This window comes from Dama dama, chromosome X (genome assembly GCF_033118175.1).
Source record: "Dama dama isolate Ldn47 chromosome X, ASM3311817v1, whole genome shotgun sequence".
Lineage (NCBI taxonomy): Eukaryota > Metazoa > Chordata > Mammalia > Artiodactyla > Cervidae > Dama > Dama dama.
The window spans coordinates 81,767,470-81,786,566 of NC_083714.1; the positions used below are offsets into that span (position 1 = coordinate 81,767,470).

The 19,097-nt window shown below is 36.5% G+C and overlaps 1 protein-coding gene across 1 annotated transcript in view; it reads right to left on the reverse strand.

Annotated features, from left to right (window-relative positions):
* Window positions 1-19,097, reverse strand: part of LOC133052734 (sodium/hydrogen exchanger 2-like) — a 52,777-nt gene that overhangs the window by 24,133 nt on the left and 9,547 nt on the right. Inside the window, exon 4 of the mRNA XM_061137601.1 lies at window positions 1,915-2,132. Within this exon, the coding sequence (XP_060993584.1) occupies window positions 1,915-2,132 (218 nt within the window). The remainder of the gene's footprint in view (window positions 1-1,914; window positions 2,133-19,097) is intronic.

Below are 19,097 nucleotides of genomic sequence, written 5' to 3' on the forward strand. Positions count from 1 at the left end.
GAGTGGGATTGCTGGATCATATGATAGCTCTGTTTTTAGATTTCTGAGGAAACTCTGTATAATTCTCCATTGTAGCTGTACCAATTCACATTCTCACCAACAGTGATTGAGAGCTCCCTTTTCTCAATCCCCTTTCCAGTATTTGTTATTTGTAGATTTTTAATGATGGTCATTTTGACCAACGTGAAATGCTATCTCATTGTAGTTTTAATTTGTATTTCTCTAATAATTAGCATCCACTGACTCAATGGACATGAATTTGAGCAAACTCAGGGAGATAGTGGAGAACAGAGGAACCTGGTGTGCTGCAGTCCATGGGGTGGCAAAGAGTTGGACACAACTCAGCGACTGAACAACAATAATTAGCAATGTTGAGCATCTTTTCATGTGCCTATTGTCCATCTGTATGTCTTCTTTGGAGAAATGTCTATTTAGGTTTTCTGTCCATTTTTGATTGAGTTGTTTTTTGTCATTGAGTTATATAAGCCATTTGCATATTTTGGAAATTAATCCCTTGTCAGTCACACTGTTTGCAAACATTTTCTCCCATTCCATAGATTGTCTTTTTGTTCATGGTTTCTTTTGCTGTGCAAAAGCCTCTAAATTTGATTCAGTCCCATTCATTTATTTCTGCTTTTATTTCTATTGCTTTGGGAGACTGTAGGTCTTAACAGTTTACAGGAAAATATTTTCAGTTATTCTTGGAATTTTTGTTTCCATCAGCTATTTTTTATAGCACATGAGCACAAAATAGATGTTTTGTTCAATTTTATTTAAAAAGACACTTAGATTAAAAAATATTTTATAACTCTAGTGAGATTTTCCAGTGGGATCAGAATAAATTAGAAATTGCCTTCTGTGAACTTGCATGACATTTAGCTTATAGTTTCACTGTTCATGCCAACCTAAATATATTTCAGCAGATAATAAAGCATACCCTGGTCAGTCTTATTATTCATTCTTAAAATTATAAACAAATTCCCTAATGTGTCCCTAAGTGTTGCTAGGGTAATTTTCATAGTCTCCAAAGAAAGGTCTACAATGATTCTGTTCATGTGTTGAGGAGGTGGAAAATAGAGATAGAAATGTCAAAAAATATGATAAACTGTAAACTGTTCTTATGTACACTACAACGTGTAAGATTAAAGAGACAGCTTAGTTTAAGTAACAATGAAGCTGTGATGTTTTCAGGATGAAAAATATGCTTACATGTGTATTTCACTTCAGTACCAGTGGAGTATATATATATATTTTTAATGTAAACACTGGATTAGAAGAGGGTTTTTATGCCTGTGTGGGTACTCAGTCACTTCCAACTCCTTGTGACCCCATGGACTACAGGCAGCCAGGCTCCTCCATCCATAGAATTTTCCAGACAGGAACACTGGAGTGGGTTGCCATTTCCTACTCCAGGAATCTTCCCTACCTAAGGATCAAACCCAGGTCTTTTTCATCTCCTGCATTGGAGGCAGATCCTTTACCACTGGTGCCACCTGGGAAGCCCAATAATAGTAGTACTAAAGGTTAATGTTTACTGAGAATTTATGATGTACCAGGCTGTATGATAAACTCTTTGATTACATTATATCATTTAATTCTCACAATAGTTGGCAAAAGTTTATAGTGTTAACCATTCTCATTTTACAGTTAAGGACTGTTACTCCTAGCATGATTATATGATTTTTTCAAAGTCAAAAGGCTATGTAGTGAAGCTAGAATTTGAACTCAATCTGATTTTAGAGCCAATTTATTAACCTTGCTATTGTGGAACCCCTGCATAAGTGAGGAATAGAAAACAGTCTACTTATGAGAATTAAAGCAAATAAAGCATATTGGAATTTTAAATTTCTTGTTTCTAATGCAATCTCAAAACAAGCTGACACATTTTACATAAAAAATCAATATTCACCATACCTAATGCTCTCCAAATAAGACAGAAAATGACAGTGAAACAAATGTAAGGCCAATTCCATTCGTGGTTATTTCCAATGGTAGAAACACCAAGGAAGATGAAAATAAGAGTATCACTAACACTGCTCCACATCTTCATGAAGTACTTGATAGTTGTATGAGATTTCTGAGAAATGTTAGCTTCCACATAACGTTTCATGCTCATAGCACAGGCAATAACTCTAAAGAAGAGGAAAAAATGTGTAAGAGTAAATATTTGCATTTAACTTTAAGGGAAAGTGATCACACAAATGTTGTTGAAGACTAAATTAGGATCTCTGTTACTCTAGATGCCTTACTTCATTCCAGAACATAAAAAACATGCCATTTCCCCAGAATTTATACAATAACATTTATAAGACAATCAAATGCTTAATTTTCAAAATAAATGACAGCTTCTGTGTCCTTTTGTGTGCTGAGAATAATGTGTCTGCTTTATCATCTTTAACATTGTCTAATCAGTCAGTCATTCAGTGTTTAGTCACTCAGTTTTGTCCGACTCTGCAACGCCATGGACCCTAGCCTGCAAGGCTCCTCTGTCCGCGGGATTCTCCAGGCAGGAATACTGGAGTGGGTAACCATTCCCTTCTCCAGGGGATCTTCCTGACCCAGGGCTCAGACCCAGGCCTCCCTCATTGCAGGCAAATTCTTAACAGTCTTAGCCACCAGGGAAGCTCATTGCCTAATCAGTCCTCTTTAAATAGGGTTGCACTGACAGGTTCTAATAATTAGTTGGCAGTAAATACGCTAAGAGGCAAGGGCTAATATGAGAAATAATACATACTTGTAACCTCTAAAGCTTTACTGTTATAAATAAAGCAATTTTTGATAGTCAGAGAGTGTTTTACTGTTTTATTCTATTCACTATGCTTTCAAGATTATGTTGTTATATTCCTGTTGAATAATCTTTTCCAAGCCTTACTCTAGAGTATTTCATTGCACCTTTCAATCCTCCAAAATGCTTTATTGCCTGCAAGACTGCCTTCTCACTCTTATTCATTTAAGGGTCAGATATTTAGATATTTTCTTAACAACTGGGGAGCAGGGAAGGGGAAAAAACATTGTATATGTTTTTAATTGCTCTATTTTCATTTTACTCTCAACTATTTTAGGTAGATAGGCTTGGTTAACTAGTAAATTACCAGGCTTTTAAAATGTAATAGACAACTATATGCTGTCAATCTTTTGTAGAATTTTGCTTTCAGTTATATTTCTTTGTGCAAATTTTGAAGGCAAAAACTGAATTCCTGTATAAGTGTAGGTGTCTCATGAGTGACCAGTTTTATTTGGCTAGTGAAAAATTATTTTTTTATATTTTAAAATAATTCCTGGATAATATTTGAAATATCTAAAATAATTGGGAATCAAAAGCTTTAAGTGAACTGTCAAGTGCTAATTAATCTCAAGAGAATGTATTCCCTTAATACTTTCACTATGTTTAATAATTTTTTTTTCTAAAAATAGCATTTGGTTACTTGATAAGTGTCATAAATTTCTTGTTTTCCAACTTGTTACATGCAAGTTTTATTCTCATATCCTATTCTGTTAAAAAAGAAAAGAAAAGAAAACAGCTCAGTAGCCATAAATGTCCGTTCTTGTGGGTCAATTTGTGATTCTTTGAGAGAAATGGAATAATGAAAACCTCAAAGAGTAAGATTTACATAGAGGATGAGCTGAAATTTCTGAAATACTACATGCTGTCTGGTGTCTTTCAGTACAAGAGAGTTCTTCATTTGCATCTTTGAGTATCTTAGGGTTGGTAACTAATTAAAATATTACCCAGAATATATTATTGCCAACTTACATGCACTATGACCATATCTAAAGCAGTTCACAGTTGATAAAATGCTTAATATTTACTGAAAGGTATGGTGAATTGTGTGATTTCCATCCCCCCAACAAGTCCTTAGTCTAAATCACTTTATGATCTTAAGAAACAAAATGTCACTCTGACAGTACATATATTAAGTTAGAAATACAATTTGCATATAAACTATTTTCAAAGATAAATTGTATTTTTCTTTCTAGTCTGTTTTCTACCATGTTGTTGTTCAGTCACTCTCATGTCTGACTTTGCGACCCCAGGGCCACAGCACAACAGCCTTCCCTGTCCTTCATCATCTCCTGGAGTTTGCTCAAGCTCATGCCCATTGAGTTAGTGATGCCGTCCAACCATCTCGGCCTCTGTCATCCCCTATCCTCCTTCCTTTAATCTTTCCCAGCATCAGGGTCTTTTCCAATGAGTCAGTTCTTTGCATCAGGTGGCTAAAGTCATGGAGCTTCAGATTCAGCATCAGTACCTCCAATAAATACTTAGGGTTTATTTTCTTTAGGATTGATTGGTTTGATCCCCTTGCTGTCCAAGGGACTCTCAAGAGTCTTCTCCAGTTCAAAAGCATCAGTTCTTTGGTGCTCATCCTTCTTTATGGTCCAACTCTCACATTCGTACTTGACTACTGGACAAGTCATAAGTTTGACTATATGGACCTTTGTCAGCAAAGCAATGCCTTTGCTTTCTAATATGCTAAACAAAATAGCAGAGTAGAAGGATTTGTGCTAATCTTCTCCATTGAGGGCTCCAAAATTGCAACGCACTGCTGAACAACCATTTACAAAATGTTGGGTCCCACCAAAAAAAAAAAAAAAAAAATACCCCACGTCCAAGGGCAAAGGAGAAGCACCAACAAGATGGTAAGAGGGGTGACATAGCATTTATAATCAAACTCCATACCCACCAGAGATGCTCAGAAGGCTCAAATAAAACCTTATGGACACCAGGATGCAGGGACCCCACAAGAGACAAGATCCAGACATGCCCTTGAGTGTTTAAGTGTCTCTTGCAGAGGCATGGGTCAGGAGTAGCCTGCCACAGGGACAGGGGCACTGGCTGCAGCAGACCTGAAAGGCATGGTGTGTGAGCCCCACCATAGAGCCCCCAAGCAGACAACCCACAAACTGGAAAACAATCATACCAGTTAAGTTCTGTTGTGAAATTTCTAAGGCCCATAACAGATTTCACAACCTGGGGATCTGGCAAAGGAACTGAGAAGCTCCAGGGAATTTGACTTTGAAGGCCAGTGGGATTTGATTATAAAACTTCCAGAGGACTGGGGAAACAGACCTTTTGAAGGCACAAACAAAACCTTGTGCACACCAGGACCCAGGAGAAAGGAGCAGTGACCCCACAAGAGACTGAGCTTGGCTTGCCTATGAGTGTCCAGGAATCTCCAGCAGTGGCATGGGTCGACAGAGGCCTGCCGTGGGGTCAGGGGCACTGAATACAACAGTCCTGGCATAATACCTTTTGAATGATGTCACCATTACTGCCATTGTCCCTACCATAGTTTGGCCTCAGACCAAACTACAGGAAGGGAACACAGCCCCACCCATCAACAGAAAATTGGATTAAAGATTTACTAATCACGGCCCTGCCCATCAGAGCCAGACACAGATTCCCCCATAGCTAGTCCCTGCCATCAGGAAGCTTCCACAAGCCTTTTATCCTTATCCATCAGAAGACAGACAAAATGGAAACAATCAAAGAAAACTAACTAAACTGATTGCTTTGATTATAGCTTTGACTAACTCAATGAAACTATGAGCCATGCCATGTAGGGCCACCCAAGATAGGCAGGTCATGGTGGAGAGTTCTTACAAAACATGGCCTGGAGAAGGGAATGGCAAACCACTGCAGTATTCTTGCCTTGAGGACCCCATGAACAGGATGAAAGGCAAAAAGATATGACACTGAGAGATGAACTCCCTAGGTCGGTAGGTGCCCAATATGCTACCGGAGCAGAGTGGAAAAATGACTCCAGAAAGAATGAAGGGATGGAGGCAAAGCAAAAACCACGCCCAGTTGTGGATGTGACTGATGATAGAAATAAAGTCCAATTCTGTAAAGAACAATATTGCGTAGGAACCTGGGATCTTAGGTGCATGAAGTACAGTAAATTGGAAGTGGTCAAATAGGAGATGGCAAAAGTGAACATCAATATTTTAGAATTCAGTGAATTAAAATGAACCAGAATGGGTGAATTTACCTGATGACATTATATCTATTACTGTGGGCAGGAATCCCTTAGAAGAAATGGGGTATCCCTCATAGTCAACAAAAGAGTCAGAAATGCAGTACTTGGGTCCAATCTCAAAAATGACAGAATGATATCTGTTCGTTTCAAAGGCAAACCATTCAGTATCACAGTAATCCAAGTCTATGCCCCAACCACTAATGCCAAAGAAGCTGAAGTTGAATGGTTCTATGAAAATCTAGGAGACTTTCTAGAACTAACAACAACAAAAAAGATGTCCTTTTCTTCATAGGGGACTGGAAGGTAGCAGTAGGATGTCAAGAGCTACCTGGAGTAGCAGGCAAGTTTGGCCTTGGAGTACAAAATAAAGCAGGGCAAAGGTTAACAGAGTTTTGACAAGAGAGTGAACTGGTCATAGCAAACACTCTCTTCCAACAACACAAGAGAAGACTCTACACATGGACATCAGCAGAAAGTCAATACTGAAATCAGATTGTTTATATTCTTTGCAGCTGAAAATGGAGAAGCTCTACACTGTCAGCCAAAAAAGACAGGGAGCTCACTACGGCTCAGAGCATGAACTCCTTATTGCAAAATTCAGACTAAAATTGAAGAAAGTACAGAAAATGACTAGGCCATTCAGGTATGACCTAAATAAAATTTCTTCTGGTTATACAGTGGAAGTGACAAACAGATTCAAGGGATTAGATCTGATAGACAGAATGCCTGAAGAACTATAGACAGAGGTCCATGACATTGTACAGGATGTGGTGATCAAGACCATACCCCCAAAAAATAAATGCAAAAAGGCAAAATGGTTGTCTGAGGAGGCCTTACAAAGAGCTAAGTAAAGAAGAGAAGTGAAAGGCAAAGGAGAAAAGGAAAGATATACCCATCTGAATGCAGATTTCCAAAGGAAAGCAAAGAGAGACAAGAAAGCCTTTTTAAGTGAACAATGCAAATAAATAGAGGGGAAAAAAATAGAGATATCTTCAAGAAAATTGGAGGTACCAAGGGAACATGTCATGCAAAAATGGGCACAATAAAGGACAGAAACAGTAAGGACATAACAGAAGCAGAAGATATTAAGAAGAGTGGGCAAGAATACACGGAAAAATTCTCAAAAAGTATCTTAATGACTCAGAAAACCCACAACGGTGTGGTCACTCACCTAGTGCCAGACATCTTGGAGTATAAAGTCAAGTGGGCCTTAGGAAGCATCACTATGAGCAAAACTAGTGAAAATGATGGAATTTCAGCTAGGCTATTTCAAATTCTAAAAGATGATGTTGTGAAAGTGTTTCACTCAATATGCCAGAAAATTTGGAAAACTCAGCAGAGGCCACAGGAATGGGAATGGTCAATCCCAAAGCAGACCAATGCCAAAGAATATTCAAATTACTGCACAATTTCTCTCATTCCATATGCTAGCAAGGCCATGCTCAAAATACTTCAAGCTAAGCTTCAATAGCACATGGACCAAGAACGTACAGATATACAAGCTGGATTTAGAAAAGACAGAGGAACCAGAGATCAAATTGCCAACATTCATTGGATCATAGAAAAAGTAAGATAATTCCAGAAAAAAAACATCTACTTCTGCTTCGTTGAGTACACTAAAGCCTTTGACTAGGTGGATCACAACAAACTGTGGGAAATTCTTAAAGTGATGGGAATACAAGACCACCTTACCTGCCTCCTTCAGAACCTGTATGCAGGTCAAGAAGCAAAAGTGAGAATAAGACATCAAATGTCAGACTTGTTTCAAATTGTGAAAAGAGTACATCAAGACTGTATATCATCACCCTGCTTGTTTAACTTATACACAGAGTACGTCATGAGAAATGCCGAGGTGGATGAAGCACAAGTTGGAATCAAGATTTACAGGAGAAATATAAATAACCTCAGATATGCAGATGACACCTTCCTAATGGCAGAAAATGGATAGGAATTAAAAAGCCTGTTGAAGAATAGTAAAGAGTGAAAAAGTTGGCTTAAAATTCAACATTCAAAAACCAAAGATCATGGCATCCAGTCCCATCACTTCATAACAAATAGACGAGGAAACAATGGAAACAGTGGCATACTTTATTTTCTTGGGCTCCAAAATCACTGTGGACAGTGATTGAAGCCATGAAATTAAAAGTCACTTATTGCTTGGGAAAAAAGCTATGCACACCTAGACAGTGTATTAAAAAACAGAGACATCACTTTGCCTACAAATGTCCATATAGTCAAGTGTTAGTTGCTCAGTCATGTCCGACTCTTTACAACCCAACAGACTGTAGTTTGCCAGTGCACAAAAAAAGTTATATTTACTTTGTACTATAATATATTACATATGCAACAGTATTATTTCTGAAAATCAGTTGTACATGTCTTAATTTTAAAAGCTGTTATTGCTAAAAATACTAGCCATCAACTGAGCCTTCAGTGAGTTGTAATCTTTCTGTTAGTGGAGAGTTCAAAATATTGCAAGAATTACCAAAATGTGACACAGAGACATGAAGTGAGCAAATGCTATTAGATCAATGGTGCTGATAGACTTGCCCAATGCAGGACTGTCACAAACCTTCAATTTGTAAAATATGCAATAAATGCAAACTGCAATACAGTGAAGCACAATAAAATGAGATATGCCTTCACTAGACTCAAACAATTTCAGGTATGTTTTACTTCCTACACTCTGCATACCTTATGATTTCCCTTTACATAACAAACTCTATATGGGGCAATAGTAACTTGCTATAAAATTGTTATAACTATTCACCTCTCTATGTAATGGCTAGGACTAGAATCTACAATCTAAAACTTGTACCAGAAAAGAACCATGCAAATCCATGGCTGATTCATGTCAATGTATGGCAAAAACCACTACAATATTGTAAAGTAATTAGCCTCCAACTAATAAAAATAATCGGGAAAAAATGAAAAGAAAATAAAAGAACCATGTCAAATCTTTACCGGTAATAATCAGATATGGTGCCTGTAGTTCTCCACGCAAAACAAATGAAGCCTGCCTACATAAACTACATTTGTGTTCTTGTAGTTTGGTACTCCTCAAAAGCTAATTTGGCAATAATTTGCATCTACTGTTAAGGTTCCCTATCCCTATTTCTTTGATTTATTTTCCCTTCACTATCAGCTGTCACCCAACAGACTTTTGGTCAGCCCTTTTTACTCTTTACTTCTTTCTATTTTCATTTCTATTTCATTTTAAAACTCCAAAATTTTCTTTCAGCAAAATATTTTAAAAAGAGAGAGGAATAGTATTTTTTGAAGTACAGCCACTTATTTATAAATTTCTAACAATAGTTTTTTCTTCAAAAAAATACTATGACAAGGATTTTAAAGAAAGAACAGTTTTATTTTTAGATCACTTATTAAACTATTAATTTCAATCACTTATCTGCTTTCACCCTTACAATATACAGTATTGAAGTATTGGCAAGCTCTAATAATTAAAAGGGAGCTTTATCTCTGTACACAAATTTTGTATGTAGCACCTAGCACTATAACTTGGGTTATTAGGCACTTAATTTACTGTCAAATTGTAAGCAGCTCTTTGCAAAAAACAGATTTTTGCAGGGAGTAGCTCCTTTTAAGAGTTCCTTTGTTTCATCATTTTAGCAGCTATATTTTAACTTAGCTTTTATACCAGGTGCCCCCCTACTTCATTAAACTCTGGCCCAAGCATATCTCTCAAATCTTTTGATCACATAATGCCTTGACTTATTTGTTGATTCTTTTCTTAGACTGGAAAAATAAAACGAAGAATAATTAACTGATTAGTAGATCTTTTCCCCAGTTACTGTATGAATGAGATAGCATCTAAAGAAAGATCACACAGAGTCAGCAAGTCTGCACAGAGTGAAAGATGATGAAGGTTCTCATCCCATCCTGAATGATTAACTATGATTAGCTTCCCCTTTAAAAACTTTCATGACTAGAGCAGAATCTTTGGAATTGGTTCTGGGACAAAAGTCTGCCTTCTCCCCAGGTTGCCAGCCTTCTGAATAGGGTGAACTTTCCTTTTCCAACGAACACTTTTGTCCCCAGTACTGGATTTCAAGATGCAAGCAGCTGAACCTCAGTTTGGTAACAAAAGATTTAATGAGTAGCTGGTTAAAATTTGTATTCACTATTTAAGTAGTTAATATGAATCAGAAACTATGCAACATCTACATGGAACTCTGCTCAGTGTTATGTGGCAGCTTGGATCGGAGGGGAGTTTTGGGGAGAATATATACATGTGGATGCATGGCTAGGTCCCTTCACTGTTCATCTAAAACTATCACAACATTGCTAATTGGCTATACCACAATACAAAGGTTAAAAAAAGAAACTGCAATATCTAATGGCATTAAAGATTAAAAGAAATTATTATGGAAAACAAAACAAGGAAGCTGGCAGGGAATGCTACAGGCTCTAGGTCTTCAGTGCTGATAAAGTCATGAAGCCAACCTCCTCTTCCACCTTTTCTACCCTCCAGCACTGAGAATATAGGAGCTCATAAGTACTCGTCTTTTTTTTTTTTTTTTTTAAGTGTATCTCAGGGACAATGAAAAAAGTTTGGAATTCATTTTAACCTGAGAGAACCCTCACTCGATGTGACTGTTTCCACTCCAGTCCCAATGCAGTAGTCAGTAATGAAGCTAAGTGAGAAAATTATAGTATGCCTTTATGAAAAGTGTTTGAGATACTAATTGATTCAACTATATCTAAAAGCATCTCCATGTATCAAGAACCAATCAAAACCAAGAATTCTTTGTTTCCATAAGCTTCTATAATAAAACGTTTGGGGGAATATCTTCATGATGGTTTCATAATAATGTTAAAATTTATAAAATATCTAGAAGTTAAATCTTCCTTTGAAAGAACAAAATGCAAAAATTGTACTTTATCACAAAACAAAATAATTCAAATGGCTTGTGAAAATTATGTTTCTCTTTAGTCTCATCCCAGTATATAAAAAGCAAAAGACATAATGATCTTTAACGATCTGGCTATTATTCCTACAACAATCTCTCTTTTGCCTTTTAACTAATTTCAAATGGTATTTGATATGGTTTGATATTTAGGTAACAGTTACAAAATTACCAGCCTTCATTCACTATTTATTGTCTCACATTTTAGAGTTGTCACTCCAAGAGCACAAAAATGACAACTGAATCTTTTAATAGAATAGTATGGCTTTTGGTCTCCAGGTGATTACAAAATAAGTTGAAGCAAAAAAAGAAAGAAAGAAAAAAACTGGCTGAATGTGAATATATTTAATATTGCTGAACTGTACACTTAAAATAGTTAAGATGGTAAATTTTATGTTAGGTAATTTTTGACACAATTAACTTTTTTAAATTAGCCGAACTTTGTGTAGAATCATTTTCTCTAGGAACTCTTTAAAAGTAGACGAGACTCACAAAATGGCTATTCTACCCAAAGCAATCTATAGATTCAATGCAATCCCTATCAAGCTACCAACGGTATTTTTCAAAGAACTAGACCAAATAATTTCACAATTTGTATGGAAATACAAAAAACCTCGAATACTTTTTAACGGCTGAGTAATATTCCATGGTGTATATGTACCACAGCTTCCTTATCCATTCATCTGCTAATGGGCATCTAGATTGAACCAGTTCTAATGAGATGGATGAAACTGGAGCCCATTATACAGAGTGAAGTAAGCCAGAAAGATAAAGAGCATTACAGCATACTAACACATATATATGGAATTTAGAAAGATGGTAACGACAACCCTTTATGCAAAACAGAAAAAGAGACACAGAAGTACAGAACAGACTTTTGAACTCTGTGGGAGAAGGTGAGGGTGGGATGTTGCGAAAGAACAGCATGTATATTATCTATGGTGAAACAGATCACCAGCCCAGGTGGGATGCATGAGACAAGTGCTCGGGCCTGGTGCACTGGGAAGACCCAGAGGGATCGGCTAGAGAGGGAGGTGGGAGGGGGGAATTGGGATGGGGAATACGTGTAAATCTATTGCTGATTCATGTCAATGTATGACAAAACGCACTGAAAAAAAAAAAAAGAAAAAACAAAACCTCGAATAGCCAAAGTAATCTTGAGAAAGAAGAATGGAACTGGAGGAATCAACCTGCCTGACTTCAGACTCTACTACAAAGCCACAGTCATCAAGACAGTATGGTACTGGCACAAAGACAGAAATATAGATCAATGGAACAGAATAGAAAGCTCAGAGATAAATCCACGAACCTGTGGACACCTTATCTGTGACAAAGGAGGCAAGGATATACAATGGAAAAAAGACAAACACTTTAACAAGTGGTGCTGGGAAAACTGGTCAACCACTTGTAAAAGAATGAAACTAGAACACTTTCTAACACCATACACAAAAATAAACTCAAAATGGATTAAAGATCTAAATGTAAGACCAGAAACTATAAAACTCCTAGAGGAGAATATAGGCAAAACACTCTCCGACATAAATCACAGCAAGATCCTCTATGACCCACCTCCCAGAATATTGGAAATAAAAGCAAAAATAAACAAATGGGACCTAATTAACCTTAAAAGCTTTTGCACTACAAAGGAAACTATAAGCAAGGTGAAAAGACAGCCCTCAGATTGGGAGAAAATAATAGCAAATGAAGAAACAGACAAAGGATTAATCTCAAAAATATACAAGCAACTCCTGCAGCTCAATTCCAGAAAAATAAATGACCCAATCAAAAAATGGGCCAAAGAACTAAACAGACGCTTCTCCAAAGAAGACATACAGATGACTAACAAACACACGAAAAGATGCTCAACATCACTCATTATTAGAGAAATGCAAATCAAAACCACAATGAGGTACCATTACATGCCAGTCAGGATGGCTGCTATCCAAAAGTCTACAAGCAATAAATGCTGGAGAGGGTGTGGAGAAAAGGGAACCCTCTTACACTGTTGGTGGGAATGCAAACTAGTACAGCCGCTATGGAGAACAGTGTGGAGATTTCTTACAAAACTGGAAATAGAACTGCCATATGACCCAGCAATCCCACTTCTGGGCATACACACTGAGGAAACCAGATCTGAAAGAGACACGTGCACCCCAATGTTCATCGCAGCACTGTTTATAATAGCCAGGACATGGAAGCAACCTAGATGCCCATCAGCAGATGAATGGATAAGGAAGCTGTGGTACATATACACCATGGAATATTACTCAGCCATTAAAAAGAATTCATTTGAATCAGTTCTAATGAGATGGATGAAACTGGAGCCCATTATACAGAGTGAAGTAAGCCAGAAAGATAAAGAACATTACAGCATACTAACACATATATATGGAATTTAGAAAGATGGTAATGATAACCCTATATGCAAAACAGAAAAAGAGACACAGAAATACAGAACAGACTTTTGAACTCTGTGGGAGAAGGTGAGGGTGGGATGTTTCAAAAGAACAGCATGTATACTATCTATGGTGAAACAGATCACCAGCCCAGGTGGGATGCATGAGACAAGGGCTCGGGCCTGGTGCACTGGGAAGACCCAGAGGAATCGGGTGGAGAGGGAGGTGGGAGGGGGGATCGGGATGGGGAATAAGTGTAAATCCATGGCTGATTCATATCAATGTATGACAAAACCCACTGAAATGTTGTGAAGTAATTAGCCTCCAACTAATAAAAAAAAAAAGTAGACGAGACTCTGATTTGTTGAGATAACTTAGTTATACTCCTGTGTGAAAAATTCAAATATGTAATCATACACACATCTCTTAGTCTTTCTGGACATCAGTTTCCTCAGCTGAAAAATGAGGGGTTATATGAAATTATCTTTAAGATTCCTTCTAGCTGTAAACTTTGTTTTAATGTTATACTTCTTTTTTTTTAATTTTGAAGAAGAATAAATAAGAAGTGCATTTCACTCTGAAAAGTGGACAAAACAAGCATCAAGTATTATCAGTAGATAACTAAAATCAGATAAATCTCTGAATGTATTGTTGCTATACTGATACATTAAAGCAATAAATGTAGCAATTAATGATTTACATGTAAATAATTTCATTAAGTTTGAGAATAGTGAGGAAATGAGAATTTTTGTGCTTTTATAAAAGTGAAGTTTTAATCTTTGAATGGATTTAGACTTTGCATCAATGTAAAATGTATATTATTTTGTCTTGTTCCAATCTAATTTTAATCAGGTTGCTGTTATGTCTTAACTTGAGAAGAGAAAAAAATATTATAACAACGGGTTTAAGCCCATTGCTTCACCATGCCCCCCGCAAATGTCAGCAGTTGCATTGGGTTGTAATTCTTAGATAATCCATAAATAATTCAATTTAAGTAAAATTTTTTAAAAAAGTACTAGTGAAGTATAAAATTTGCCTAGTATAACAAGTTATAATAAGTCCAGTGTTTTTCAGTGTATGGAGAAAAGAAAGCTGCCATGGCTTAGAAAGAAATGACCTTTATATGTCTTTGCAGAGAGAAGCCACTCTATACTGGTGAAAGACCACCATTATGTTGTACTCAACCTGAATACAGTCGTGGCCCCATTGCCCTGAAAGAAATAGAACCAGCCTGTTCCATGATTAAAACTAACCCTTTCCCTTCTTTATAGTGGATTTCTTACCATGCTTTTTAAATGCCATAACACATAGAAGAAAAAAAAAAAACCTGGAAAATATCCACCAGAATATTGCTTATAGTTATCTTTACATATTTGGTTAGATTTTTTTTTAAATTCTGCCAATTTTGTGAATATTTTGCAATGAATATGAATAATTTATAAGAAAAAATGAAACCACTTTCCAAAGTTACATAGTGTGACTCATACACAGCTAGCAGCAGCACTATAAGTTACCAATTCCATGTGTGCCTGGCATAAAGAGAAAATCCTGTAGGCAGAAATGAGTAAGATTTCTTCTCATTACAGTTAATAGAGTATAAGGCTCACATATTCTCAAGGATGAAGAGAAAATAGAATACAACCATATAATATACCATTTACTGAGTTCTTGTCATGGACCAGGTACTGTGTTAAGCCCTTTACATCTAATTTTTAATAAAACACACTCACGGAGCTATTAAGTATTAATAGTAGAGCTGAGACTTCACCCAGATCTGTTTAATTTCAAATCCTATGGTCTTAATCACTATCCTATGCTACCTACTGTCCTCAAAATTTACCTCAGTTTAAAAAACAAATGACCCTCATCATACTAAAAGTAATTTAATTATAATGAATAGTGAGCTATATTTTCAAACACAAAAACATGAATGTGTTAGTTCTACAATAACTATTTCATGTATTGAAATATATTCTGGAATCCCTTAATTCCAAAATCTCCAGAATTTATGTATCAAATAATAGTTGCTGTTTCTGGGACTTGATCTCAAGAATAAAAAAAAAAGCAAAAAACAAATAAAACACAAACTAAAAGAATAGAAACACAAATAGTAAATGATTAACTGTCACACAAAACCATGCACAGGTCTCTGTTGTACTTTGCATTTCCAAGGAATTAGATATGAGCAGGATACAAACTGTCTACATTCATTTATGAACGAAGTGCATTTCAAAAGTCTATATTTAGAATTTGAAAGCATCAATGTTATGAATTACAGTTGTATTCACAGACCATCACATAAAATCTATTTAATCCAGAACATAGCTATTAATAATAAGTGGTAGCAAACTGACTTACACTTCCTGTGAACTGGAGGTCCTGTAGTGCTGGGGGTATAAGTTTTTCCTTTGGTTTTATTGGATAGAACAATTTTTTAAATTATTAATTTATTTGTTTTAATTGGAGGCTAATTATTTTTCAATATTTTAGTGGCTTTTGCCATACAACGACATGAATCAGCCATGGGTGTACATGTGTCCCCCATCCTGAAACCCCTCCCACCTCCCTCCGCATCACATTCCTATGGGTTGTCCCATTGCACTGGATTTGAGTGCCCTGTTTCATGCATCAAACTTGGACTGGTCATCTGTTTCACATATGGTAATATATACGTTTCAATGCTATTCTCTCAAATCTTCCCACTCTTGCCTTCTCCCACAGAGTTCCAAAGTCTGTTCTTTATATGTGTCTCTTTTGCTGTCTCACATTTAGGGTCATCATTACCATCTTTCTAAATCCCATATATATGTGTTAATATATTGTATTGATGTTTTTTTCTTTCTGACATACCTCACTCTGTATAATAGGCCCCAGTGTCATCCACGTCATTAGAACTGATTCAAATCTGTTTTTTTTAATAGCTGAGTAATATTCCATTGTGTGTATGTGCCACAACTTTCTTATCCATTCACCTGCTGATGAACATCTAGGTTGCTTCCATGTCCTAGCTATCGTAAACAGTGCTGTGATGAACATTGGGATACATTAGTCTCTTTCAATCCTGGTTTCCTCAGTGTGTATGCCCAGCAGTGGGATTGCTGGGTCATATGTCAGTTCTGTTCCAAGTTTTTTAAGGTATCGCCACACTGTTCTCCATAGTGGCTATACAAGTTTGCATTCCCACCAACAGTGTAAAAATGTTCCCTATTCTCCACACCCTTTCCAGCATTTATTGTTTGTAGACTTTTTGATAGCAGCCATTCTAACTGGCATGAGATGGTACCTCACTGTGGTTTTGATTTTCATTTATCTGATAATGAGTGATGTTAAACATCATTTCATGTTTGTTAGCCATTTGTATGTCTTCTTTGGAGAAATGCCTATTTAGTTCTTTAGCCCATTTTTTTATTGGGTTGTTTATTTTTCTGGTATTGAACTGCATGAGCTGCTTGTATATTTTTGAGATTAATTCCTTGCCAGTTGCTTCATTTGCTATTATTTTCTCCCATTCTGAAGGCTGTCTTTTCACCATGTTTACAGTTTCCTTTACTGTGCAAAAGCTTTTAAGTTTAATTATGTCCATTTCTTTATTTTTGCTTTTATTTCCATTACTCTGGGAGGTGGGTCATAGAGGATCCTACTGTGATTTATGTCAGAGAGTGTTTGCTTATGTTTTCCTCTGGGAGTTTTATAGTTTCTGGTCTTACATTTAGAGCTTTAATCCATTTTGAGGCTACAGTCCATGAGGTCACAGAGTCAGACATGACTGAGCAACTAACACTTTCACTTTTTAAGACATTGGGGTCTGCAGTCAGACAGATGTGTAAGTGAATCCCTGCTCTTATAGTTGCCAGGGGGCATAACCTTAGGCAAATTATTTAATCCTTCTAAACCTGAGTTTTCTGATCTGTAAAATGGGCAAAATAAATGCCTAACTGATCCAATTGCCATGAGAATAAAAGAAGAAATGCAATAAGCATAATGTATGTATGTAAAGCAATCAGTATAATGTCTGATATACTGGATGTGCTCAATGAATATTAGCTAATATTTGTGAGGGAGAAACGTCTAATAAATGAGTAGCCATGACACAAGGCAGATGTGACTAGAGTTAAGACAAAGTTGCAAATAAATTTCTATGAGTGATACAGTCTTCATGAAGAAGTGATTCAGGTCTTTGAGTAATTAGTATAATTTGAGCAACTTGAGATTTGTTGGAGGGGGATACATTGAGTAGGAACATTTACTTGATTGTACAAAACATTTTTTTGGTTATTTTTCCCTAGAGGAACTCATTAGTTTATGAGTACTTATTTTCTGAAAAAATATTTTCCATAAAAAGTGTCACTCAAAAAGAATTTGCAGTTTTGTAACTTTCATTTATCTTGACTTACGTGCTTGGCACTTTAGTTTTTTTAGAGATTTATTGCTGAAATGTCACAGAGAATAAAAAATTTGATTTTTCAAAATAATTATTTTTAATTGCTTTGGCTTTCTGGATTGCTATGCAGGGTTATAATTCTTTAAAAGCAAATATATTAGACTAATCACATGTATCTTTAAGGCTAAAGAATCATTATTAAAATGTAATCAAAGGGAAAACATTTAATTGACATCTTACATTTCTCAATTCAACTTAGATTTGTTTGATTTAAACAGAAAAAGTGATACATCTAGAGGAGATATAGTTCTTTGCTGACTTTGTCAGGAGAAGCCCATGGACAGAGGAATCTGGCAGCTTACAGTCCATAAGGTCACATACAGTCCATAGGGTCACAAAGAAAAGGGAAAGTGAAAGTCGCTCAGTCATGTCTGACTCTTTGTGACCCCATGGGCTATACAGTCTGTGGAATTCTCTACGCCAGAATACTGGAGTGGGTAGCCTTTCCTTTCATCAGGGGATCTTCCCAATCCAGGGATCGAACTCAGGTCTCCTGCATTGCAGGCAGGTTCTTTACCAGCTGAGCCACAAGGGAAGGCCAAGAAAACTGAAGTGGGTAGCCTATCACTTTTCCAGGGGATTTTCCAACCCAGGAATTGAACCGGGGTCTTCTGCATTGCAGGTGGATTCTTTACCAACTGAGCTATCAGGGAAGCCCAGAGTCACAGAGTTGGGAACAACTAAAACAACTTAACACAGCACAGCACACAAGAATTCATGAACCACACTTTGAATATTTTAGGCCTATATTGGTTGCTCAGAAGGTAAAGAATCTTCCTACCAAAGCAGAAGACATAAGAGATGTAGTTTCAACCCCTGGCTTGGGAAGGTCCCTAAAAATCCCCCTGGGTTGAATGCTACTTCCATTCAAGGGAAGAAAGGAATGGTTACTTCCTCCAGTCTCTGGGTGGTCACAAAAATCGAACATGAATAAGTGACTAACACTCTCTCTTCACTTCGTATCACTGTGAAGCATTTCACAATGTCAAAACACATCGTTTTAGGCTATTTTAGTCCCTTTGTGCAGAAGTCACAGCAATGCATAAACTCTTGCAGTCATGCACAGGCAAAAATCTAACACCTAAATAAGATGTAAAAATAAAAATCATAGATTATTTCCAAGTCTCTTCTCTCTTAATAGAATTAGCCTTGTTGATGAACTCAATAAAATTTCTCAGTCTTTAAGACTAAACTGAATTTTAAAGGTTTGACTATTGATTGCCTTAGGAATAAAAGAGTTTCTTAGTAGGTAAATTCTAGAATAAAAGGTCATGTCTGTCATAGACTCATTACAGATCTTTAGGGAATTAATTTTACCTTCTTCCTTAAGTATGAGATACTCAAAGCCATT